The 27,243-nt window shown below is 49.1% G+C and overlaps 1 protein-coding gene across 5 annotated transcripts in view; it reads left to right on the forward strand.

Moving 5' to 3' along the window:
• The window catches only part of TXNDC16 (thioredoxin domain containing 16), an 82,961-nt gene that overhangs the window by 23,825 nt on the left and 31,893 nt on the right, over nucleotides 1–27,243 (forward strand). For all 5 annotated transcript variants that reach the window (XM_054025643.1, XM_054025642.1, XM_054025645.1 and 2 more), the window contains 6 exons: nucleotides 7,206–7,362; nucleotides 8,568–8,734; nucleotides 9,931–9,991; nucleotides 12,388–12,508; nucleotides 13,605–13,751; nucleotides 15,209–15,268. In XM_054025643.1, coding sequence (XP_053881618.1) covers nucleotides 7,206–7,362; nucleotides 8,568–8,734; nucleotides 9,931–9,991; nucleotides 12,388–12,508; nucleotides 13,605–13,751; nucleotides 15,209–15,268 — 713 coding nt within the window. The remainder of the gene's footprint in view (nucleotides 1–7,205; nucleotides 7,363–8,567; nucleotides 8,735–9,930; nucleotides 9,992–12,387; nucleotides 12,509–13,604; nucleotides 13,752–15,208; nucleotides 15,269–27,243) is intronic.

A 27,243-nucleotide genomic window follows, 5' to 3' on the forward strand; every position in this document is an offset into this window, starting at 1 on the left:
AGAAGCGCAGACCCAGGTTCTGAGTGCTCCATAAATAGCCCCGTTGAAATGAAGGAGACTACTCGCGGAGGAGAGAACGCTTTGCTGTAAATGTGGCAGAATCTGTTTTTTTGCGGTTGGAGCAGCAGACGCGGGTGAACCAGGTTAGTGTCAGTAGAACTAGCACAAGCCTTTGCCCTAACGTTGAACTGAAAATGCAGCTGTGCTCCAAATACTGTAAAAACCATCAGGGATGGCACACTGGCAGCTTCTCACTGATCTCCCTAGCAAATGCAGTCACTTTACCAGTGAAGAGCTGTTTTTTCTGACTGCCAGGCCTGTAGCTATCTCGGGGTCTGAGGGCCAAGCTTTGTTCTTCAGGACTTGTGTCTTTTCCTCCTCAACTGGCTGTGGTGCCCATCTCTCATCCTGGATGTTTTAACCCCCCACATTTACAACGTTAAGCAACCCCTGAAAGTCAGACCAGGGAAGAGCTGGTGGCTCTGTCAGTCACACACGGAGCCAGAGGTCAGGATTCTGGGGCTGAGCAGGGAGGGACAGAACACTAACGTGAGGAAGCTGATGTTTCTGGGTGGAAGATCAGACCACTCTGTGCACCTGATTCTGTGAGGCATTGAGCCACCTCGGCTTCTGTTGATGTCAGCGGGATCAGAACCTATTTTCCCAGCACTCGATAGACTGGCACAATTTCTGTCTACGCGCCGACGTGGCTCCTCTTACTGGAGAGTCGCATACATCAATGAATTCAGTCTCACCATGAGGTGGGGGAAGTATCGTCCCCGCTTCACAGACGGGGGAGGAAGGCACGGAGAGATGATGTGACTGACCTAGGGTTACACAGGCAGGCTGTGGCAGAGCTGGGACTTGCACCCAGCTCTCCTGAGTTCCAGGCCAGAGCCTTAGACACAAGGCCGTCTTTTACTCAGTGGTCCCAGGGATGGTTTAACACAGAAAATTGGCAACTGGGGCTGCCCTGCCCCACTGAAGCTCGGTGTCCCTCTGACACGTGGATTTTACTGAGGTTTCCAGCTTTAAAAACTATGGGGTGAAACCCTGAAGTCAGTGGGAGTTTTCCATTGATTTTGGTGGGGCCAGGGTATCACCTCTGGTCCCTTGTCGATGTTTCGTAGTGACATGCCATAGACATCAGTGGCGCTATGGGACTCTCCCAAAGCACGGCTAATGCCACCCATTCCTTTGCGTCACATGGAAACTTGCAAAGGTTTCCAGAAGTGACTTGTGCCGCCGATCCCGGATCAGCAATGAAATACACGGCCCCCCTGACAAAACGGAGTCAGGAATGCTGCCTGTCTTCCTCCCCGTGGGGCCCCGGAGCCCGAGGAGCTGCTCTCGATCTCAGCTGCTGCAGTGTCAGTGGGTTTCCCTTCACTTTGCTTCTTTCAAAGGGAATCCAGCTTGAGCTTGGCTGGACTGGACTCTGATGCAAACAATCCGCAGTCAGTGCTTGAGTTTGGCTGGACAGGGGGAGATTCTCCTCCGGGCCAGGTCCCCTCTCAGTGACCCTCTCCCACCCTCCTGCTTATTGTTTGAAACATTCAAGCTACAAATTGAGAGAGATTCATTTTCGGGGCAATTCATAAGACTTTTCAGTCACACTGAGGTGGGCTCTGATGGGAGCCCCTTGATTTGGCTGCAAGTTAACACAGTTGCAAGAATGGCACTCAACCAGTCGTCCCCCTTTGCTTTTGAGAGCACAGACTTGCAGATCTGGTGGGGAAGGGAGGGAGGGACAGCTCTGTGGCACCTCCCCCCAGGAGGACTTGGGCAAAATACAGCACTTTTGAATGCAGCAGGCCTGCTGTCACCTTTCAGAGTAAAGCTGCACTGTTAGTCCACCAGCTGCAGCATAAAGAGACAGGGAGTGTAGGTGCTCATGACGCCAACAGCTCTTTGTGGGGGGGCTCCTGGCTCAGCAGGGCCCTCAGCTATTGCAGAGGGACGTACGGCGCTCAGTCCTCTGCTGCTGTGAATTAGTGCAGCAGCCTTGATTTCACTGGAGCAGAACCAGTTTACACCCGCTGAGGAGCTGGCCCAAAGTTTGACGACAGTATAGTACGTCTGTGGGTGTTGGAAAACACAGGGAATCAGCGTCTGGCTCACTCCGAAAAACCTCACCCAGGTTAGACTGGATGGGACTATCACACAGGTTGGTTTATGTTTTTTAGGCATTTCTGTGACCTTGGGGGTCATAGGGTCTGAGCACCTCACAACAACAATGCTAGTATCCCTATTTGAGGCACAATGAACAAGGCACACAGCAACTTGCCCCAAGCAACATGGGCACTCTGTGGTCAAGCAGGGAACTGACCCTCGGTCTCCCAGCTGCTAAGCTCGGGCCCTAGCCACTGGACCAAACCGCCCACTTATTAAAGGTTTCAGAGTAGCAGCCGTGTTAGTCTGTATCTGCAAAAAGAACAGGAGTACTTGTGGCACCTTAGAGACTAACAAATTTATTAGAGCATAAGCTTTCATGGACTACAGCCCACTTGCATCTGATGAAGTTGGCTGTAGTCCACGAAAGCTTATGCTCTAATAAATTTGTTAGTCTCTAAGGTGCCACAAGTACTCCTGTTCCACTTATTAAAGGTTGAAAACTGGAATCTAAACAAGCTATTTCTTTTGGGCCAAGCCTGGTTCCACTGAAGTCAAGGGACATGAGTGTAAGGCACCATGGAAGTCAAGTGATGGCCACACACGAACACTGTTCTGAGGCAGGGTGCAGAGACGTCAGGACTTAACGGGTTCCCTTTAGAGAGTGGTGTTGTGGCTTTGGCCCATCCAATGGATGCTCTAGTTCAACCACCGCTTATTGGGCTTGAGGGCAGTTAGTTCCCTCTAGTGCAGGAATCCCTAGGTGACATTCTATGGCCTGGCTTATGCAGGACGTCAGAGTGGATGATCATAACGATCTCTTCTGGCCTTAACGTCAAGGAGACTAGGAGATCTCCAGCATGAGGTTGTGCAGGAGAAGTGAAGGGAAGGAGAGTGTCAACTGGATCCTGGTCCTGTTGAAGTAAATGGGAGTTTTGCTATTGCTTGCATTTTCCCAAGATGCAACCCCTTATGTTCACATGCTTATGTGGAGTGCTCAGGTGAACACTTTGATTGGCTTCCACGTTCCACAATTATTGTCTTGTCCTCACTTGTGAACACAGAGACTTGACATTTGAAAAACTCCATGGAAAGGTTTGGGATTCAGATCATTGTGTCATTTCTTGGCTCCCTGTTAACTTCCCCCCGCCGCCTTTTCATACCAATGATATTGCCTAGACTTGGATGGGTGACTATAAAGGAATAGCTGGGATTAAATACATTTGACAGAGTTCATAGAATATCAGGGTTGGAAGGGACCTCAGGAGGTCATCTAGTCCAACCCCCTGCTCAAAGCAGGACCAATCCCCAGAGAGATTTTTGCCCCAGATCCCTAAATGGTCCCCTTAAGGATTGAACTCACAACTCTGGGTTTAGCAGGCCAATGCTCAAACCATTGAGCTATCCCTCCAGGACAAGAGCCACAAGAATGATTAAAGGATTAGAAAACCTGCCTTGTGGTGATAGATTCACAGAGCTCAATCTAGTTAGCTAACAGAGAAAGTTAAGAGGTGACATGGGGAAGAAATGTTTAATAATGGGCTCTTTAGTCTAGCAGACAAAAGTCTAACATGATCCAATGGCTGGAAATTGAAGCTAGACAAATTCAGACTGGAAATAAAGCGCACATTAATGGTGAGAGTAATTAACCATTGGAACAATTTACCATGGGTTGTAGTAGATTTTCCATCAGTGACAATTTTAAAATCAAGATTGGATGTTTTTTCTAAAAGTTCTGATCTAGGAATTAGTTTGGGAAGTTCTCTGGCCTGTGTGGTACGGGAGATCAGACCACATGGTGACAATGGTCCTGTCTGGCCTTGGACTCTATGGATCTATGAGCTTTTATCAGACATGTCTGCCAAAGGACACTTATATTTACCCTTTCACCAGCCAATGTCTAACAAAGAAAATCATTCTCGTCATATCCTAAAGTGAGGATTGACTTTGCTAAATAGGGCAACTTTTGCTTTCCACATTGCAATAGCGTAAAGCATGACATACTAATGAGGAAACGTTATCTTTGATCGAGTTATCTGGCTGTCCACTAGGTGGCATGGTTGCAGTTTTTTTAGAACATTGACATAGGAGCCTAGACTTGTAGTAGTTAAAGAAGAACATCTATTATCAGAACAGGATCCGCAGCTGGTGTAAACCAGAGTAGCTCCATGGATGTCAGAGGCACTACACCAATTATTACCAAGTAAGCATCCGGCCCAATGAATCCATCCTGCTGCAAGAGCAGGAACTATTATGTATTAATAGAATAAAACTTATATTTAGCTGTCCTATAGCGCTTGTCATCAGTAGATCTCAAAGCGCTTTGCAAAGGAGGTCAATGTCATTAGCCCAATTTTACAAATGGGGAAACTGAGGAACAAAGTAGGGAAGTGACTTGCCCAAGGTCACCCAGCAGCAGAGACAGGAAAGAACCCAGGTCTCCTGAGTCCTAGGCTAATGCTCTATCTGCTAGGCAACGCTGCCTTTCCTAAACTGAAGCTACTTTTGATTTTAGTTTAAAGGCCAAGAAATGGTTCATACAGGGTTGTAAATGTAATTAATGAATCCCAAGTTGTCAGATGTAAAACACCATGAGCCCAGCCCTATAAACCCTTACTCCTGTGAGTAATCCTTTCTCACATGAGGATTCCTATTGTAGCCAATTACAGAGTAGATCCCATGGCATTTTTCTTTATGAGAAAGAATGAAATAGACTTGAAGTCTGACTTCCACCACCATTGAAATCAATGGGGCCAGCTCCCCAGCTCTGATTTCAATGGAGCGAGGCCATTCGACTCCCGGTAGAGGGTAGTTTGGTAATATGCATAGGTTTTAAAAACTATTTTGGCACCATACTGCATCTTAATGCTAGGATTGGTCGAATAGACCCCAGAGTCTTGAACACCCACCGGATTACCTTTGAATTTGAGCGTTGTCTGTTCTTGCTAACTTTAAAATCTTGTGGCGGATTTTGGCTCTCCTTTCTCTGTTGCATCAAACACAAGCTTGTCTTCGCTTTCAGGGCCCTTCATGGTCTCTGCCCACCCTAGCCCTCATCTCTCATTCTCTGTCGATGCTCATCTCTGCTCAGCCGTCATGCCAGCCTCGCTCCTCCGCTTGTCAAATTTTCAAACAACCGCCTTCGTGTTTTCTGCCACGCCGCCCCACACGCTTGGGAGCATCCACAAAGCCACCCACTTAGCCTCCAGACCCTTCTCAAAACTCTCCTTTGCCGTGACGCCTACAAAAACCCTGACCACAGTTAGGCTCTTGGTCTGTGTGTTGACCGGTATTTCCCATCATTGTTTCCTGGTACTCCTGTATCTATCAGCTGTCTCTTGTCTAACGCTTAGATTGTAATGTCCTTGGGGCAGGGACTGTGTTTGGTCTGTGTATGTAGAGCACCTAACCAATGGGATCCTGGTCCGTGATAAGGATTCGTAGGGATTACAGTAATACAAACAATAATAATAATTTTGGGATGTCTTAAATACAGTAAAAACAATGAGGAGTCCTTGTGGCACCTTGGAGACTAACAAATTTATTTGGGCATAAGCTTCTGTGAGCTAGAATCCACTTCATCAGATGCATGGAGTGGAAAATACAGTAGCAGGTCTAAATATACAACACATGAAAAGATGGGAGTTGCCTTACCAAGTGGGGGGGTCAGTGCTAATGAGGCCAATTCAATCATGGTGGATGTGGCCCATTTCCAAAAGTTGACAAGAAGTTGTGAATATCAACAGAGGGGAAATTATTTTTTGTAGTGACCCAGCCACTCCCAGTCTTTATTCAGCCCTAATTTGATGGTGTCAAGTTTGCAAATTAATTCCAGTTCTGCAGTTTCTCATTGAAGTCTGTTTCTGAAGTTTTTTTGTTGAAGAATGGCCACTTTTAAGTCTGTTATTGAGTGTCCAGGGAGACTGAAGTGCTCTCCTACTGGTTTTTGAATGTTATGATTCCTGATGTCAGATTTGTGTCCATTAATTCTTTTGCGTAGAGCCTGTCCGGTTTGGCCAATGTACATGGCAGAGGGGCATTGCTGGCACATGATGGCATATATCACATTGGTAGATGTGCAGGTGAACGAGCCCCTGATGGCGTGGCTGATGTGGTTAGGCCCTATAGTGGTGTCCCTTGCATAGAGACAGTAGTGAACTCTGTGGCAGACTGACAACGTCCTTCCATATCCTGCACAGACCTCATGGAATTAAGATAAACTTTAATGAATTAAGGCAAACCTTATTGAATTAGGGTTAATATCTTTGGACTCCAGTGTATTAACAACGCCACTGTGTATGTGTTGTGGAGCTGTATGTACCTTCCCTAGTATAAGTTGGAGGCTAACGTAATTCCTCCAGTTGTCAGCCCTGTGAAGCCACCCCCTGGGGAGGTGTGCCTATACTAGTTCAAAGTGAATTCTCCAGGGATCAATGGACAAAGAGGATTTTTGGATAAATGGCCTGGTTTTAAACTGGCTCAGGGCCTTCTTCCTGATCCAGCAAAGGAATAGGACCCTGGTCCCCGAGGGGCCCCAATCCTTAGGAAAGGGAAAGCCTGGGCCTGTAAGCCTGGGTGCTTGTTCTGAGCTGAAGCTGTGATGAACCTGAAACCACAAGGAATCGCCCTGGGGTGGGGTGCTGAAGGACTGCTCCTGCCGGAGCCCAGATTCGGGTTGGGGTGAGCCCCGATAAGCTTATTAGCAGGCGGGTAGACTCTTTTATTGATTTTTAACGTGGTTTCTCTGGAATTCTTTGTACCTTGCGAATACAGCAGGCTCGGATCGGCAGTGCTGTGCGGGACCGTGTCACTGTAGCAATGACACCTCTTACCCATCTCTGAAAGGAAAGCCAGCAGGTGCGCTTGGGCAGCCCGTCTCTGCTGGGAAATATACAGGGAAGGCAAGGCACGGTGCAGCCTGGACATACCCTGGTCAGAAGGGAGAGAAACACCCGTCTCCACCCAGAAAGGCCGCGGCAGGGGAGCTGGAAGCCAAGAATGGCTGCCCTGGCTGGATCACTGAGAGGAGACATGGGGGCATGTACCCAGCACTGTGACAAACACAGTCTCAGTGTATTGTTTTTCTCCTCTAGCCATGAAGATTCTGATGCATTGTCTGCTCGACTCTTCTTCTGCCATTGTCAGCGGGTCCCGGATCTGACCCAGCCGTGTAGGAGGACTCCCATGGTGCAATCACTGGCCACGCTGAACATCCACACGTATCTCAAACTGATGGCAGCACCCATTGTGGTATGGGTTTAAATGATACTCGCCATCATCTGCACTGCATGAAAGCACCCGAGGCTAGCCTGCAGCTGGGGCAGGAAGCCCAGAGCAACTCCATGGGCAAGGCCTGGGGTGTAAATCTTGACCCCACTGAAGTCAATGGCAAAACTCCCACTGATTTCAGTGGGACCTGGGTTGGATCCCTGGGCTTTAGTGTGTTGGTTGGGAGCCCTGCAGAGGGTATTGTACCCTCCAGAGGGGCAGGGGAGAGAGAGAACTCAGGAGCCGGCCTCAGAGCTCTGCAGAGGGTGTTTATGTCCCTGCAGACGTTCAAGGGCGGATACTCTGGCTGTGTAAATTGACTTCCATGGGTTCACACCAGCAGAGACTGCCCTGTGGCTGCAAGGTGCCTGGGCCAGTGCAACCGCAGCTTCAGATCCCCTCCGCTGAGCTAGACGTGGGGAAACGGGTCAGAACGAGACCCCCCCGGGGGCATGGGACACCCTTCGTTGGGGGCGTTCTGTGCCCTGGCACGGTCATGCAGAAGATCAGTCATGCCTGGGTCTGTCATGCAGAAGATCAGTGGTCATGTGCTAGCTGCAGCAGCATGATGAAAACAGGGAGGGAAAAAGAATCCAGGTCGTACTGCGCATTCCTGGTGGGATTTTCTAAGCCACCGTAGGGATTATGGTGCTGGGGGTCAATGGTCACAGATAATAAGGTGCAGCGTTTTAATAGTGAGGGTAATTAACCATTGAAGCAACCGACCTAGGGGTGTGGTGGATTCTCCATCACCGGCAATTTTAAAATCCGGATTGGATGTTTTTCCCAAAAGATCTGCTCCAGTTTAACCACGCCGCTTGGACTTGAAGCAGGAATCAAGTGAGGGAAGACCCATGGCCTGGGTTATGCAGGAGGTCAGACGAGATGATCCCAGTGGTCCCGTCTGGTCTTAAAATCTATGAACGTTTCCACCTAAATTGTCAGCATTTCAATGCACAAGATGCTCCTCCATTTAAATATCAACCCTAATGGGCGTATTCAGATGGCAGTGTTCCAGATGTTGGTTTGGGGGTGATTGAATCCTATTTATTTAGGATAAACTAAAATAGTATCTCATTATCTACTTTGCATAACTTATCTAAAATCTAAGCTTGTTAATCACCTATGGGTGATCACTAACCTACCCCGTGCCGATATTTAACCATTTAATTGTATCTCTTCTCTAGACTGAAGTTGCTGAAGATCCCGAAAAGGTTTCAACTGTTCACCTACAGCTCGGTCTGCCGCTGGTGTTTATTCTCAGTCAGAAGGAGACCTATGAAGTTGATAAGAGAACTGCTGAGTTTGTTGCGTGGCAGCTGCTGGGGAAAGCAGGAGTTGCCCTCTTGTCAAGGTATATAAGCTCAGTAATATGATGGTCTCCTATGAGCAATCCTTCTTTTGAAGGTGACTTATATCTTTGTGTTGTATTCAGGCTGACTAACAAGTGCTACATGTTCTGTTCTGTTACACCGGTATAGCTTCAGAATAACCAGTGAAGTCAGTGGAATTACACTGGACTTATACAAGAGTAAATGAGAACCAGAACAGGCCCCTTGACAAGTTGTCAAGTTATTGGTCCCTGCATGTGGAGCTGTTTTGCTGACTCCTCTTGGCAGTCAGACCAGGCTGGCCTCATTAGCATCAGCCCCGGAGTATAAAAGGGTTTATGCCTCTCTCCGAGTCAGAGGGGCTGTGTGGTAACACAGGAAGGAGCAATGGCCAATTTGGGAAGAAGCTCAGACAAAGGATTGTGTTTTGTTTTTAAATTATGAGTAAAGGAAAACCCAGGAAGGGACAGGAGTCGTGGATGCTAGCCCAGAGTGTGTGCTGGACTCTCTGCATGACAGAACTCCAAGTAGGATCTGTTTGCTATTTGTGATGCTATTATCAGTGAGCTGGGTTGTCATAGGGCCGCTTGGAAGACCCTGTGCTTTTGCCGCCTGGTAACTCTGAACTCTCAGGCATCTCATGGCAATGTGCTTGCACTCTGTGAGGAGGGGGGACAAGGTGATGGCCGCGCACTTTGCAAAAGCCCTGACTGCTGACCTCTCAGAAGTTGCACTGTGGCAGCTTGTGCAGAGCCTTTACTTCTGGGTTTGGCTTTGGTCATCCGTCAGATTCCTCTCTGATGCCTGCTGGAACTACCTCCGGGGCTCCTGGCAGCCTCTGTAGCCTCAGTAGCCGCTAGTCTAACTCTGCTCTCCCTGCATCCAGTGGTAAAACTCCCTCTGACTTCAGTGGGAGCAGAGTCAGGCCAATGCCACTTTTGAAACCCATGCCCTTCAAAACGGCACCGCTAGATTTCACATGCTTCTCTGCTTTACTTTGAAAGAAATATCCAAGACACACTGGCCTAGATCCAGGGCTGCGCAGCTGAGGAGGGGGTGGGCAAAGGTAGCCTGTTATCTCCCCTTGATTAGAGGGTCAGACACTGACAGCACCCCTGTGCTGCTAGAGAAGCACCAGTGCCCAGGAGTTAGGCAGTATCCAGGGGAGAATGTTGCTTTATCCATGACACCATTTAACATCTGATTTATATTTTGACAGGGACTCCGTACATCTGAACGTTTTTCTCCAATCTAACATAGCCCTCAAGACAGCAGAAGAGGTTAGTTGTTGTATTTATTCATGACACGATTGGTTCACGTTTAATCTGATTGCTTTAACATAGTGCACTTCCCGGCAGAAGTTCAAGGTGTTATTTTTTTCACGATTGTTTTCCTCGCTATTCTTTAACCAATCCCCTTGGACGCGTAAAACTGACATTTCTTCCCTTATCAATGCATATCGGCCCGGGCTCGTTAGTGTAGGGCTGCTCATGGCTGCCAACACTGAGCTACTGGCCAGGTCTACACTATAAACGTACATTGGTATAAGTACGTCGCTGAGGGGTGTGAAAAATCCACCACCCAGCGCGACACAGTTCTACCGACCTAACGCCCCCGTGCAGACAGCGTTGTGTCGATGGGAGAGCTCCTCCCGCCCACATTGTGTTACCTGCACACATTAGGGCACCAGGATAAGGCCTTTGTCTGCAGCCATATTGTAAAGCCTAAGCCTACGGCCTTCGTCTGCAGCCAGATTAAAAGAGCAGTCGTTACCTGAGAAGCAGGAATTCACATCCTGTCCTAATAGCACCCACTATCACCAGAAACACAGATCTTAAGATGGTTAAAGGAAACTTGGTTGGATAGCATCCTGTCTGGCAAGAATCCACCTCTCAACCGTTGTGGTTGTGAAATCCTCATTTCTATATTGTTTTGTCACCAGCGCCTCTCATGGAGGTGGATTCATTATACGGGGGGAGGGATAGCTCAGTAGTTTGAGCATTGGCCTGCTAAACCCCCCAGTTGTGAGTTCAATTCTTGAGGGGGCCATTTAGGGATCAGGGGCAAAAATCTGTCAGGGGGGCAGGAGCTGGGCCCAGATTTGTTCAAAAGTTCATCACTGAAGAAGGATCATCCAGTGGTGAGGGCACTAACTTGGAGCTCTGGGTGCTAGTCCCTGCCCTGCTACAGATTTTCTTTGTGACCGTGGGCAAGTCACGTAGCTGCCCGGTGCCTGAGTTCCTCACCTGTAAAATGGCGTAGTAGCACTGCCTCACAGGGGTGTTTTGTAGAAAAAATAGGTTACAAGCTTGTGAGGTGCCCAGGTGGTCCCTAGGTGGGAATTGTATGATTACCTGAGGTATGTAAAACAGAAAGCTGTCAAGATTGTAGTCACAGTTCCAATTCCTCTCTGATAGATTTCAGTCTTATTTTGATTGCAAGTTGCGATTGCAGGGGCTGTCTGTATTGTATGTCTTGTACAGCACCAAGCACATAAATACAAATTAATAAGGGTATTTCGTGGTGCTGCACAAAATAACCCCTTAGCGGAAGAGTAGATGTTCATGTTACACAAAGCAGGCCTTTGCTTTATGGTTTGTAACAGAGGAAGAAGGTAGAATCCGGGCACGAATCTAAGTTAGGGGAAGGAAAAGTTCTTGGACTCCGATCTGAATGGGAGACCTTTCTATGCTAGAATCCTTCTCCGTGTCAGGGTTGTGGTTACTCCGCTGCAAACGTTCGTTAGAATTCTTATTTTCTGGGAAGACCAATAATGCATCAGCGTTCCGTTAACATTCTTGATCATCTCAGGGGAACTGCCCGTGGCCCCAGCAGTTTGTCTGAAATGGACAGGCGATTGTATCCACCTGCAGAGCAGAGTTTCGAGTGAACGTGTTGCATAATTTGTAGACATCTGCAAAAGCAGGTGTTAGCCGGTCGGCAGCTTTTCGCGGGTCATGTGACACTAATGTAGCCTCCTGATCGAGGCCGGCAGCCAAGCGCACACAGGTCTGTCACTGGAGGGAAAACGGACGCAGGCAAGGCAACAATCAGGTGTGTTTTGAGTAAGATCTGCATGAAAAAGAGGCTTGCTTCAGTTCTCCTTTTTCACCAGTGCCAGTGGCTGGAGCACATTAATGGCAAACCACAGGGCTGGGAACCCTCTAGATTAGTATTAATATGGGGTTTTAAAGCTACAGTCCAGAGACAGTAGGAACTGCCTGGTCCCAATACTGAACCCTGCAGGGTAACTCCCATCGGGGAAGGGGTGTTGGCAGGGTAGTTCTTGTGGCAGCATTGTCTCCCCAGTTTGTTGCTGTTGCTCCCAGTTCTTGCCAGCTGCTCTGTGCTGACTGTAAGTTTGCCAGGGGAATAGGAGAGGGGAAGAGGAGAGTCACCCAGCGGACACTACAGCGACCCTCCGGGCAGGAGGAGGAACTGCAGAGGCATCTCGACTTGGATGCCTGACGTTCCAGCTGCCGAATGTGAGAGTGTGGAGCCATGTGCAGCAGCCCTAGAAGTCTACTGACATGTCCAAAAACAAACAAAAAGTGGCCACATGGTGCCATTGAGCGCCCCCTTGCCTCCATTTTATATGGCAGCAACTCCAGCCATTCCAGAGCACAGGTGCAAATAAATGCCCTTGTGTCCCAGCTGGTATTTTTCTCTTCCCCAGGGTGCGCCGATCAAATACCTGGTTTTGGAAGACACTGATGAAATAATAGCCCTTGTGGAAGATGAGATAAAGGGCGAACAGATCCAGGAAGATGAGGATGAAAGTGACAATTATGACCAGGGTAACGTTGGTGTTTGGAATTCTCCTTTTCACACTTAGTCCCGTGCTAGTTAATTACTAAGGAGAGTTACTCATACAACTAGTGCCTCCTTGCTAGAGACATTCTGAAACATATAGAAGTACTGTAGTCGCCTTGGCCTACGTGATCCAAACTGGCTTGGGGCCTTAATTTTGAAGTGTCCAACTCGAGACAGGGCGGGTGCTCGTCACTGTCAGAAAACCAGGCCCCTTTGAGGTATTTCAGGTCAGGCCCCCAAAATCTGGAGCCATTTTTGAAAATATAGGCTGCCCTCTTTTGAGTGCCTATGTGTGCTGTGCTCAAATCCCATTTGTCTTACATGCCTGTATAAGTCTTCCTTTAAAATACATTCCTAGCAAGTTGCTCATGTTTTCCAGTAATTTCACATAAGAGCTAAAGGAAACGGCCGGTGTGAGTCTGAGGAAAACTAAAATGTGAATGGGATTCCTAGATAAAAGTATTCTTTATTCCAAGGGTTACATCCTCAGCTGGCATAACTCTGCATCTTTCTATTCATTTCGGTGAAGCTCAGAGTTCCTAGCAGAATAGTGTTAAATAGTACATTTCTACCCCAATATAACGCTGTCCTCGGGAGCCAAAAAATCTTACTGTGTTATAGGTGAAACCGCATTATATCGAACTTGCTTTGATCCGCCGGAGCGCGCAGCCCCGCCCCCCCAGAGCGCTGCTTTACCGCGTTATATCCAAATTCGTGTTATATCGGGATAGAGGTGTATATCAGTAGCAAGTCTTGTCTGCTGCTTATTACACTGATCAGAACAGTCTCCCGCTTGTTCCCCATCTGCCTGTCCTATCCACCTCTTGTTTCTCATCTCATAGTTAGACTGTTAACTCTTTGGGGCGTGGACTGTCTTTGTTGTATGTATGTACAGCATCTAGCACAATGGGGCCCTGATCTTGACTGACCCCTTTAGGTGCTACTGGAATATACATATGCATCATAATAAATTGCTTGGTTTCGTCCTGCTTTTGCGTTTGGTCTTTTCAAACCCTGGCAAACGTTGAGTTCCTGCTGCATCTGTGTGCTCGTGTTTATGTGTACGTTGATTTGCTCTAGACGTTCAAGATGACCAGGTGATGGAAGCGGTTTACAGAGACAGGAAGCGAGAACTCCCTTTGGAACTCATCCCTACCCTGACAGAAGAAACTTTTAATGCTGCTCTGATGGAGACCGCCCACATGGTGGTGCTATTCTATGCCAGTTGTGAGTACAATACACATATCCATATCACCGTGGGTGCACATTTCTTGTAGAGTTTAGTATATTGTTAGAGTGCCTGTATTTATTTACAAAAAGAACAGGAGTACTTGTGGCACCTTAGAGACTAACAAATTTATTAGAGCTAGGGTGACCAGACAGCAAGTGTGAAAAATCGGGACAAGGGGTGGGGGGTAATAGGAACCTATATAAGAAAAAGACCCAAAAATCGGGACTGTCCCTATAAAATCGGGACATCTGGTCACCCTAATTAGAGCATAAGCTTTCGTGGACTACAGCCCACTTTTTCGGATGCATATAGAGTGGAATAAATATTTAGGAGATATATATACTCCTCAATATTTATTCCACTCTATATGCATCTGAAGAAGTGGGCTGTAGTCCACGAAAGCTTATGCTCTAATAAATTTGTTAGTCTCTAAGGTGCCACAAGTACTCCTGTTCTTTTTACGGATACAGACTAACATGGCTGCTACTCTGAAACCTGTATTTATTTAATTATTTCTATTTAAATAATAGCTGAAAAGATGCCTGTGTGAGGCTCCAGGTGTCCTCACGCACCCTGAACAATACAATTACATCGATTTCTGTAATAGATTAATACTAATACGGGGGGAGGGATAGCTCAGTGGTTTGAGCATTGGCCTGCTAAACCCAGGGTTGTGAGTTCAATCCTTGAGGGGGCCACTTAGGGATCTGGGGCAAAATCAGTACTTGGTCCTGCTAGTGAAGGCAGGGGGCTGGACTCGATGACCTTTCAAGGTCCCTTCCAGTTCTAGGAGATGGGATATCTCCATTATTTTTTTTTTTTTTTTTTTTTTTGAACAGAGATAATCTTTTTATTTTTGAAGGTCTCCATATAAATACCTAGGTATTTCTTTTGTAGTGACATATACATTCAGTGTAATTCTACCTTCCGCATGGCAATCCTAATGCCAGAACAATTCACTCCGTTAAATTGGAGAGCTACTGTCGCTGTCTGTCACGATGGCAAAGCTTGAGACACCGAAGAAGCATGATCTATAGCAGGGGTAGGCAACCTATGGCACGCAGGCCGAAGGCGGCACGCGAGCTGATTTTCAGTGGCACTCACACTGCCCCGGTCCTGGCCACCAGTCCGGGGGCTCTGCATTTTAATTTAATTTTAAATGAAGCTTCTTAAACATTTTAAAAACCTTATTTACTTTCCATACAACAATAGTTTAGTTATATATTATAGACTTATAGAAAGAGACCTTCTAAAAATGTTAAAATATATGACTGGCACGTGGAACCTTAAATGAGAGTGAATAAATGAAGACTCGGCACCCCACTTCTGAAAGGTTGCCGATCCCGATCTATAGAGAGTAACCCATCCTGTTGACCAGGAGTGACCCCGGCTCTGCCGACAGACAGGCCGTGTGTGATGTTGCGCTATTGACAGTGTCTCTTGTATGTTGCAGGGGAAGCGGTGTCTCTGGCGATGTTGCAATCGTATGTAGAGGTGGCCATTGCGTTAAAAGGTACAGTGCCAAAGCTCCGTTGCATTGTTAAAGAGCAGGCGATGTTCATATCCTGTACCATGTCCTCGTTTTACAAAGGAGGAAGTTTAACTGATGTGTCTATACATAGGCGCCGATTCTGTGGGTGCTCCGGGGCTGGAGCATCCACAGGGAAAAAAAATGGTGGGTGCTGAGCACCCACCAGCAGCCCCCCTGGAGCTCCTCCCCCTCCCCGCAGCACCTCCCACCTGCCGGCGGGCCCCACCCATGACCACCTGCCCCCTTCCTCCCAGCGCCTCCTGCCCACTGCAATCAGCAGTTCTGCGGCGTGCAGGATGTGCTGGGAGGGAGGGGGAGGAGCGAGATTGGGGCGTGCTCAGGGGAGGGGGTGGGAAGAGGTGGGGCGGTGGTGGGAAGGGGCAGGAGTGGGGCCTTGGGGGAAGGGATGGAGTGGGGGCAGGGCCTGGGCCAGAGCACCCCGTGGCACATTAGAAAGTCGGCGCCTCTGTGTATATGTACAGTGGGTGAAATCCTGGCCAAACTCACCTTGAGTGCTATGGGGAGAGGATTTCATCCAGGATATATACACGCACATACAGACACCCGAGGGCTGCTCTAACTTCTGCAGGCTTGTAATAGCCCCTTAGAATACATCTAAACTGCAATAAAAGACCTGGCCTGGGTCAGCTGACTCAGGCTTGCCGGTCTCGGGCTGTGGGGCTATAAAATTGCAGTGTAGACGTTTGGGCTTGGTCTGGAGCCTGGGCTCACAGACTCTGCAAGGGGGAAGGATCTCAGAGCCTGGGCTCTCCCCCGAACCTGAACGTCTACACTGCAATTTTATAGCCCCACGAGCCTGATTCAGCGGACCCGGGCTTTGAGACTTGGTGCCGCGGGTTTTTTATTGCCGTGTGGACATACCCTTAGGGGCCATTCTATTGCGAGGATCACTGGAGCTCAGTATTATCCAGCCCCGCCCCCAGAATGTCCCCTCCTGTTCCTGACACGCCCTCCCTGTACTGGGAGAGCAGCCCAGGAGGGACTAGCGTAGAGCCACGCTGAAGGGAATCCCCCGCTGCTGACCGAGGGAGGTGTAAAGTCCTTTTGTGCCACTCTGGGACCTTCACAGGACTGAGAATCTGACCTATAGAGTCAAATTCTGTTTTCTGTTACATTGGTGTAAATCAGTTACTCCATTGACCGCACTGGAGTTACTCCGGACGGATGTAAATGAAAGCAGAAAATGGGTTGCAAGTGGGCATGAACGTGGACAAGTCCAGTCTGAAATATAAATAGCAGCAGGTGTCAAGATACGGTCTTAAGAGCAAGGAATGTGCTAACATCAGGGACTACTCTTATTTGGTATTTGCATTATCGACGCTCGTCTAAGCCCCACGCAGGGCTCAGGGCCCCATGTGCTAGGTGCGGTACAGACGTAGAAGAAAATGACTGTTCCTGGGCCAAGGAGCATGAGGCTCGTGTGTGAGTTGCTTGCAGTGTGAGGGGTAAACGAATAACATCCTGGAAACAAGAACGAGAGCCGTGTACGAGATGGGGAAAGTATCAGAGGGGTAGCCGTGTTAGTCTGAATCTGTAAAAAGCAACAGAGGGTCCTGTGGCACCTTTGAGACTAACAGAAGTATTGGGAGCATAAGCTTTCGTGGGTAAGAACCTCACTTCTTCAGATGCAAGCAAGAGATGGGGAAAGTCACCCCTAGGCACTAACAGTCGGTAGCTACAATAAGGAGCACGTAGGCGTGCGCAGGGGGTGTGCCTGGGCACACCCTAATGCAGGGCAGGCAGAGCTGTGGAGGGGCGAGGCTATGTGCTCCCGCGGGGCAGCATGTATGGCGCCGTGCTGAGCCAGACACTGCTAGGAGCCTCCCTCATGGTTGGGGGAGGAGGTTTGGAAGTGGCGGGGGGCAGTCGGGGGACAGGGAGCAGGGTGGGTTGGGCCGGGGGGTGTGGTGCTCTCACCTCAGGGCCAGCTCCCCCATCCCCAGTGTCCCTGTGTGCAGGGGAGAGTCTCGGCAGAGGCAGGGGCAACTCTGTACGCTGCCTCCCTCCCCACTCCCAGTGCTGACCTGGTTCCCAACCCAGGAACCCCGGCCAATGGGAGCTGTGGGGGGGCGGTGCCAGAGCTGCCTGACCACGCCTCCCCTGCAGGGAGGGGGCGGGAGCTGCAGGCAGAGAGAGCCTCAGGATATTCTTATGGGGGACAAGGAGCCCAGGGCAGCCTGGGGGTTAGCGGGGGTCTGGCGCTGGCAGCAGCAAGTGACCTGGCCCCAGCCCGCTCTGCTCCACCCCACCGGCTCCCAGCATTGCTCAGTGGTGGGGGTTTGGGGGAGGGGGTGGGGCATGCTGGGGCCGGGTTGCTCGCTGGTGCCAGGCTCCCCGCTAAGCCCCCAGGCTGCCCTGGACCCTGTGTCCCCCTGAAGCACAAGGCCCCCCAAAGCACGGGGTCCAGGGCGGTTGCCCCGATCCGTCCTATGGTTGGGACAGCTCTGCTTGGGCACCACCAAAAATCATACAAACCTGCCACCCCTGATTGGATAGGGGGTGGGATTATGGGGTGGTGGATAGGGGCGGGGCTCTCTGGAGGGGGCGGTCAGGGAGCAGGGGGAGTTGGATGGGGTATGGGAGTCCCGGGGTCTGTCAGGAGGCGGGGGGTGGATAGAGGTCAGGGCAGTCAGGGGACAGGGAGTAAGGAGGGTCGTGGGGGGGGGGGGTGTCTTTGGAGGCGGTGGTCAGGGGACAAGGAGCAGGGGGGGTTGGATGAGTCGGGAGTTCTGGGGGGGCTGTCAGGAGGCAGGGGTGTGGAGAGGGGTTGGGGGAGGCAGGGAGCAGGGGGGGTTGAATGGGTCGGGAGTTCAGGGGGTGGGGAGCAGTTGGATAGGCGTGGGAGTTCTGGGCATCTGTCTGGGGGTGGGGGTGTGGATAAGGGTCGGTGCAGTCAGGGGACAGGTAGAGTCCTAGGGGGGCAGTCAGGGGACAAGGAGCAGGGAGGCTTAGGTAGGGGGTGGGGTCCTGGGGGGCAGTTAGGGGCAGGGGTCCCAGGAGGGGGTAGTCAGGGGACAAGGAGCAGGGGGGGTTGGGGGTTCTGAGGGGGGAAGTCAGAGGGCGGGAAGTAGGAGGGAGTGGATGGGGGCAGGGTGGGGGAAGGGCTAGGGCATGGCAGGGGCGGGGCTCCCTGGCTGCACACCCTAATGAAATGGGCTGCGCACGACTATGAAGGAGCAGTTACAGCAAACATGAGGACAGTGGCAGAAGGTGAAATAACTCTTGGGCACAAAGAGGCAAGAACCTGCCATAGCAGGATGCCCGGGTGAGACTCCCGGGGGTACCCAGGGTTGGGAGGGACCGCACCACAGCCTGCCCTTAGTGCGAAGCAATCTTGTCTGCACTTGCTGTGGGTCAGCTCCCTGAAAACCCCAGCCTCTGGCACAAGCACTGCCTTCCAGGCCTCTGCAGGCTTTGCTCTCTCTGGACAGGTAGCAATAGGTACATCCCCTGCCGTGGCCATCCCCTTCTCCATGAGACACTCACCGAGTCACCAGGCCTGCTCTTCCCAAAGGAACAGTACTTTGCTTAAGCACTGAGATATATTTCCAGGGAAAACAAGAACGGGTTTCTTGCCAAAGATTAGAGATTCAAATAATAGTGAGTCCAAATATTGGAAACCAGCGGTTACATATAAAAGAAAATCATAACACGCTTTCTAGAGACTAAACTTAATGAAAAGTCACTCTCTTGTCTAAAGAAGTTTATCGCACCCAAAGTTCTCTACAGTGGTTTCAGCCAAGCCTGAACTTTTGATGTACACCTCCAGATAGGGTTCACTCCCCCTAACTCTTCCTGTTAGATTTTGTTTTCCCTCTGATGTCCTCACAGTCCTTCATTTGCCTTCAGCTCAGACTCATGATAGGTGAATCATTGTGAAGGAGACAGTGTTCAATTGACATGTAAACAATAGATGCTACCAACTTTACGGTCTTATTTTCAGTGTCTATACACATAACTCCGTACTCAGTATCTGTACGTACATTTCACGATACTAATGACCAGCGTGACACTGGCTCTCATTTGAGACCTCATGCGACATTCTTTGGTGAACCCAAATGTACATACCAGAATCTGGAGTTTCTTGTAAGCCCCTTGACAACTGGCAGTAGGAGATTCTTGGGTCACAGCCTCCAAACCAAGGAATGTAAAACAATGGTGCCCTTGGGGGATGGACACTGTCCTAATTACCTGTAAAGCCTCATAGACCCATAGCAATGTAGAGCTGGAAGGGACCTCGAGAAGTCAAGTCCAGCCCCCTGCACTGTGGCAAAGCCAAGTAAATCGAGACCATCCCTGACAGTTGTTTGTCCAACTTGTTTTTAAAATCTGCCAATGATGGGGATTCCATGACCTCCCTTGGAAGCCTATTCCAGAGCTTAACGACCCTGACAGTTAGAAATTTTTTCCTAATATCTAACCTAGATCTCCCTTGCTGCAGATTAAGCCCATGACTTCTTGTCCTACTTTCAGTGGACAAGGAGAACAGTTGATCACCTCCTCTTTATAACAGCCCTTAACATATTGGAAGACTGTTATCAGGTTCCCCCTCAGTCTTCTTTTCTTAAAAAAACAGGGCCTGTTTAGCCTTAGCCTTTCCTGATAGATAAGGTTTTCTAAACCTTTGATCATTTTTGTTGCTCTCCTCTGGACTCTTTCCAATTAGTCCACATCTTTCCTGAAATGTGGTAACCAGAATTGGATACAGTCCGCCAGCTGAGCCCTCACCAATTCTGAATGGGGGGGACAATTACCTTCTGTGTCTTACAAACAATAGTCCTTTTATTAAACCCCAGAATCTTATTAGCCTTTTTTGTAGCTGCATCATGCATATTCAGTCTGTGGTCCACCGTAACTCCCAGATCCTTTCCAGCAGTACTACTGCCTAGCCAATTATTCCCCATTTTGGAGTTGCGCATTTGATTTTTCCTTCCTAAGTGAAGTACTTTGCACTTGTCTTTATTGAATTTCATCTTGTTGAATTTAGACCAATTCTCCAATTTGTCAAGGTCATTTTGAATTTTAAACTTTGTCCTCCAAAATGCTTGTGTAACCCACACCCCTGGGTGTGGTGTTCTGTCCCATCTAGTGGCACCGAGACCAGTTAGAGAGAGATTAATGAGTCTGCTCTACAATCTTAGCTAAGAGCCCATTGATTTTTAGCTCATGCGGTAGAGGCTCATGCACTAAACTCCAGAGGTCTCAGGTTCGATCCCGCCCACCGATGACCGGGGTTTGTCGGCATTACACTTGCAACCCCTCCCAGCTTGGTGTCATCTGCAGATTTCATAAGCATACTCTCTACTCCATAATCCAAATCATTAACGAAAATATTGAATAATACCAGACTCAGGACAGACCTCTGGGAGGGCTTATCTAGTGGGGTTCTGCAATTTGACAGCAAGCCCTTGATAACTACTCTTTGAATATGGTCTTTCCACCAGTTGTGCACCCACCTTATAGAAATTTCATTTAGACCACATTTCCCTAGTTGGCTTATGAGACTGTCATGCAGAACTGTGTCAAAAGCCATCCTAAAATCAAGGTATATCACATCTACTGCTTCCTCCCTTTCCATTAGGTCAGTAATCCTATCAAAGAAGGGAATAAGGCTAGTTTGGCATGATTTGTTCTTGATAAACTCATGCTGTCTATTCCTTATAACCCTATTCTCCTCCAGGTGCTTACAAATTGATTGTTTAATAATTCGCTCCACTCTCTTTCCAAGTATTGAAATTAGGCTCACTGGTCTATAATTTCCCAGGTCCTCCTTGTTCCCCTTTTTAAAGCTAGGGACTATGTTTGCCCTTTTCCAGTCTTCTGGGCTTTCTTCCATCTTCAGGAGTTCTCAGAGATAATTGCTAATGGCTCTGAGATTGCTTCAGCTAATTCCCCAAGTACCCTAGGATGAATTTCATCAAGCCCTGCTGACTTGAATACATCTAACTTATCTAAATATTCTTTACCCTGTTCTTCCCTGGTTTGGCTTGCATGTCTTCCCCAGTTGTTAATATTAATTGTGTGGAGTATCTGGTCATTAATCTTTTTAGTGAAGACTGAAGCAAAATAGACATTACGCACCTCAGCTTTCTTGATGTCCTCAGTTGTTATCTCTCCTTCCCTGCTGAGTAGAGGACCTACACTTTCCTTCGTCTTTCTCTTGCTCCTAATATGTGTCAAGCACCTCTTCTTACTGCTTTTTATGTCTCTTGCCAGGTGTAGCTCATGTACATCTATGGCACTGCATAAATTATACACAGCAATAGCAATGATGAGGGTTAACTTAAAAGACAGCAGGTGATCGGTGAGTAGAGAAGGATGGGTGGAATTTATCCTTCGAGGAAGTCTGCACTACTTTCTGAGTCACATGGTGCTCGGTGTCCCTCATTCCCCTTTGGAAAATAACCTGCCACTGCTGTTACTGGTGATTCTCCTGGCTCACTCCTGCTGCTGGCGGCTGTGCTCTGCCATGACTGGGTTTCTTGCTTTGGTCTCCTTCTGCCCCGAGTGTCCGACATACAGTAAGCAGACGTCCTAGCAAGCTTGAACCACAGCAGTTCTGTGCAGAGCCTTGGCAAGGAACAGAGTGTGGGGCTTGTGAACAAGGACCCAGGAGAGGGAGCTCTGGAGATACAATTTGTGATTTGTGTTGGTTTGATGCTGTTCAACATTTCTAGCCTTTTAAACCCCATGAAGGGAATGTGGCCAGAAGCTTTGCTAGCTGCTGTTCTTCGGTTAAACAAAGTCCTGAAAATAAACAGGAAGTCTCAGAGAGGGCTGTTATTGTTATTTTTATAACAGTTTTTTTTTTACTTAACCAGTGAACTTCCCTCCAGCGGTTCAGACCCTGCTGCTGTCATGCGTACTGCCACAGGCACTGGTCTGGGTTTGCAACAGCAATCCTTGCTCCAGGGGAAAGTGAGTGAAGTCAACGGCAAAACTCCCATTGACTTCATTGGGGCCGAGATTTCATAAAATCATAGAATCCTAGAATATCAGGGTTGGAAGGGATCTCAGGAGGTCATGTAGTCCAACCCCTGCTCAAAGTAGGACCAATCCCCAACTAAATCATCCAGTCACCAATTAAATCACCACGTGTGTTGTAACATGTCTCCACTGGGAGTCACTACATCTTCTGCCTCCTCACCAGTGGCACCATATTGAGCGAGGAAGGAAACTGTCCGGCTCCTCCATCCCTTAGCATGATCTGGTCCGGTCTGTGAGGGCAACTCCATTATCCTGCAGCTCGTTGTTGGCATGTCAGAAAGAGTCTGCGAGATCCTTAGGTAGAAATAAAAAAGGAAGGGAAAGCAGCAGGTGTTGGTGAATGTGGCTGTTATGAAATGAGGCTCCAACCAAGCATCTGTTTGAGCCTGTTAATGGGAGCCAACAGAGTCCCTGATGGCAACCTAATTAAAATGAAAACGAGAGCTCTGCTTGAGCGTTCAGGTATGTCACGAGTGTCAGACCCAAGGCTCTCCTTTGCTCCCCTGTCCCCATACCACAGGTCTGTCCAAGTCCACATCTGTTCCATTGGAACCTTGCTGACCAGCGTGAAGGAAGGCTGCAGCTGTGCTGAGAAAGAAAGATATTGGGTAGAGCTGCTCATTTTTTGTTGAAAAGCCCTTTTTATGAAACTCAAAACACGTAATCTTCTGCCCTTCCCCCCCTCAAAACAAGGCGTTTCAATAGTTCTGAAACGTCCCTTTTTTGACACTTTCGGAACAGAACGTTTTGATTTATTTTTCCCTTTCGAAATGAAATTCATTGTTTTTCAGTACATTAAAAAAGTTTTAAAAGTTCAAAATTGGAATGAAATCCTTCAGTTTTTTTTAAATGTTTCAGTCGACCCCCAAACCACTTTTTCCCTTGGAATTTTATTTCCTGGAAAATTTTGACACTTTTTGGTTATGCCCCGTTTCGGAACAGAAAACATTTCAAGATCATGGAATTTCCCCATGAAACACAAAAACCAGTTCCCGTCGAGATCTGAGAATTAGCAACACGAAATGGAGCTGTCCGTGAATGATCTTGTAGCCACTAGATGGCGCCAAACAATTGAAGATCAATAACAGCATCTCATGCTGTCAGACCAGTGGGAAATGGAAGAAACCGGACGTCACAGGTGGATTTCTCTTCCTGTGGTGGGGGTTTGCCTGGTAAGTTACCTAGAATCACGACTCTGGTGTGTGGCAAGCAGGACATTGGCTTAAATCTGCTATCTCTGGGTATTGGGTCTAGCCGAGGCAATGCCCCAGTGCAGGGAGCAGGCTTTCCAAAAGAGACCTGAGTCCTAGTGGCGTGTGTCACGTCTCTGGGCAAAGCAGCCGCAGGGGCAGGTTGTGTCAGGTGTGGTGTGAGATCCTTCCTCTTCCCTCAAGGATCGGTGATCTTGAGCTAGTGGGGAGACTGGAGGCCAGTGTCTTCAGGCTGGGCTTTGCGGATGAGCAAGCAGGTTATCCAGGAAAAGTCTGCTGTCCCACAGGACACTGAGATGATGTGCGCACGCTCCCCGGCTGGTGACCTTACAATGAGCCGTACAGCAATCTGAAATGCAGGCGTTGCCCTGTGCGGGAAGGACCCTATGGTGACATCAGGCCAGGCGAGAGAGCCAGAGAAAGTGTGAGATAAGATCTTCCCCCTCCAAACAGCAGTTGCGGATCCTTCCTAAAAGTGGGGGAGCCCCTTGCCTCCTCCATGGCCCCACCCCACCCCTTCCACCTGAGGCCTCATCACGGCCAAGCCAGAAGCCAGAGTGAGCAGGGAGCTGTGGACCCTCCACCTGCCCGGGGGGTGGAGAGGGGTGGGCAATAGCATCCCCCAGCCCATGTCCCTGCCCCGTAGACCACCGCCCAGGGCAGGTGGAGGGTTTGTGGCTCCTCACAGCTGCCCATGTGGCTCTCCCTAACCTGGCTCCGGCCAGGGGATGGGGCATCAGAGCCACGCAGCCTGGCTGTGGTAAGAGCCGTGTGGCCAGGCAGCTATGGGGATCTGCGGACCCTCCACCTGTCCTGGGTGTGGGGCCCAGGGAGCGGGGACATGGGCTTGGGGTTGCTCTTGCCCCCCACCCCAGCCCGGGCAGACGGAGGGTCTGTGGCGTGGTGCCCCACGCTGCCTGGCCTCCCGGGCTAGGCTCCAGCTGCCGGCCTGGCCTGGGGGCGGGGCCTCGGCAGGAGGAGTTGGGGCGGGCCGTGGCAAAAACGGGGAGGGCCATGGACCACTGACCTTCCCAGTTCTGGTGCCATTGCTTCTATAGCTGGCCATGTTCTCTGCTCTGGCTCCTTCTCCTCCGCAGCCGGTTACAAAAGCAGGATGATACGATTGCGTGGTTTATCCCGGGCAGGGAGTGACGCTGACTGTCTCCAGCGTGGTCTAGGGCTTGGAGAGAGAGTCTCCCTGAGTTGCTGGCTAAAGGTTTGTGAATCAGGTTACTCCTCTGTGGATGGTGGCGCCGCCGGCCACGGCTGGCTTTGAAGGTTGTCAGTTTGGATCCGGTCCCAAGTCTTGAGGCTGGGCCATGGGCCATGTTCTCTGTGGAGTTTTCACACTGGGAAATTTTGCCTTCCTCTCTGGAGACCTCGGTCGTTATGGTTTTATGGAGGTGAGCTCTACCCTTAACAATCTGACCTTGCTCATAACTACCCTGAGTGTGTGTGTGTTGGGGTGGGGGGGCCTCATATTCTAATCACTCTCCACCTCTGGCCCTGTGTTCTCACTAGCCTGGTCTCTTTCACCCTTGGTCTGTTTGGTTAAGGTGTTTTGTGGCCATTCGGATAATTAGCTGTCTATTGGCTCAGTGGGTTTGTTTTTCCACCTCCATTTTGGAGCATTACAAATTAGGCTTGAAGATGATGGGGATTCAAGCCCGTTGCTGCTCAAGCATCGTGCAACTTCATCTTTTGATGCCAAAATCCAGATAACTGCATGCAGAGGTCTTTTTATGTTCCTTTTGTTCTACATCCAGGAAGAGCAGCACTCCATCCCATTGCTAAAATTCTCTCTGGGTGCAAACTGCTTGAGAATTACAGAAACAGTGATGTAGGCTCACAGCTGGCTTTGCCAGAGGCTTGAATGTCCATTTGAGAAGACATCAGCCAAAGGCCATACACGGGTTGCACAGAGGAGCTAAGAAAAATGGCATTTCGGACTAAGTGGAGGATCTCAATAACCAGCTTAGGCAAGAGTTTCATCAAGTCCTTGAGATCCCCGAAAAGAATGGAGTCTGGTGACTGGGGGAATATCTTTTCTGCGAGAGTAGTAGAGGTTTTAGGAATGACAGCGGTATCAGGGCCTCAGTTCCCCTGATCCAGCTGAGTTTCGATTGGCATGATGTCTACCCTCTGTGAAACAAGATGGAGTTCGGCTGTGAGAATACACACGGGTGGACGCGATGGACTCTAAACCCTACACTGGCCAGGAAAGTGTTGATGAGGAGCGTTGGGCTCAGCCAGCCCCGCTCTGCTACCCCTGCAGTAGGCGTCAGACTTGGAGGGGAGAGCTGAGCTCAGCTGGGGGCTGACTGGAAAGGACAGCAGGCGTCCAGCTCTCATTCTGTGAGGGAGAGGCCAGGCTGGGGCCAGGAACTGACTGGAGCCTGCAGCCTGCCAGAGCCTCCCTGAGGGAAGGTAGCACTGACGCGGGAATACTGCTGTGATGTACTACCAGTAACTGGCGTGTTGTTCCTGAGTGAGACTGCTGGAGGCCTGAACAGGGGAACAGCCAAATAAATGTTCGTGCACCCGGTCAGGGAGCCAGCAGTGCTTTGTCAAGAGCCCGGGAGCAACCCGGCCACGCAGGAATTCAGGTGACACACAGCATTATCTGCTTCCCCTTACGGGGCAACACCTATCCTTTTGCAAAGGAGAACAATTGGTGTGGTTAAAAAAAGAAGCGTCCTCTGCTGGCAACTTACACAGCTTTCCCCCTGGGCAGGGAGGCTGGTCACAGAGGTGGGTCCACATTTTCAAAACCCGAGTCTAATGAGGCTCCGAAGGATGGGATTTTCAAAAGCACCTAAGTGACTTAGGAGCACAAGTCCTTTGCCTCAGCTTCTCAACGGTAGTGAGATGCCTAAATCCTACTCAAATCCAATGAGAGTTAGGAGCCTAAATGCCTTGGAGAATCTGACAGGTTTCAGAGTAGCAGCCGTGTTAGTCTGTATCCGCAAAAAGAACGGGAGTACTTGTGGCACCTTAGAGACTAACAAATTTATTAGAGCATAAGCTTTCGTGGACTACAGCCCACTTCTTCGGATGCATATAGAGTGGAATATATATTGAGGAGATATATATACACACATACAGAGAGCATGAACAGGTGGGAGTTGTCTTACCAACTCTGAGAGGCCAATTAAGTAAGAGAAAAAATTTTTTTTGAAGTGATAATCAAGCTAGCCCAGTACAGACAGTTTGATAAGAAGTGTGAGAATACTTACAAGGGGAGATAGATTCAATGTTTGTAATGGCTCAGCCATTCCCAGTCCTTATTCAATCCTACACAATCAACTCAGGATTGAATAAAGACTGGGAATGGCTGAGCCATTACAAACATTGAATCTATCTCCCCTTGTAAGTACTCTCACACTTCTTATCAAACTGTCTGTACTGGGCTAGCTTGATTATCACTTCAAAAGTTTTTTTTCTCTTACTTAATTGGCCTCTCAGAGTTGGTAAGACAACTCCCACCTGTTCATGCTCTCTGTATGTGTGTATATATATCTCCTCAATATATATTCCACTCTATATGCATCCGAAGAAGTGGGCTGTAGTCCACGAAAGCTTATGCTCTAATAAATTTGTTAGTCTCTAAGGTGCCACAAGTACTCCTGTTCTTTTTGGAGAATCTGGGCTGTTGTGCCTTTATGCAGACTTAGCAGCCAACAATTGGGCTCCTGTTTTTGAAAACTTTGACTGTGGGAAATTTACTCTTTGGAAAGA

Source organism: Malaclemys terrapin, chromosome 4, assembly GCF_027887155.1.
Source record: "Malaclemys terrapin pileata isolate rMalTer1 chromosome 4, rMalTer1.hap1, whole genome shotgun sequence".
Taxonomy (NCBI): Eukaryota; Metazoa; Chordata; order Testudines; family Emydidae; genus Malaclemys; species Malaclemys terrapin.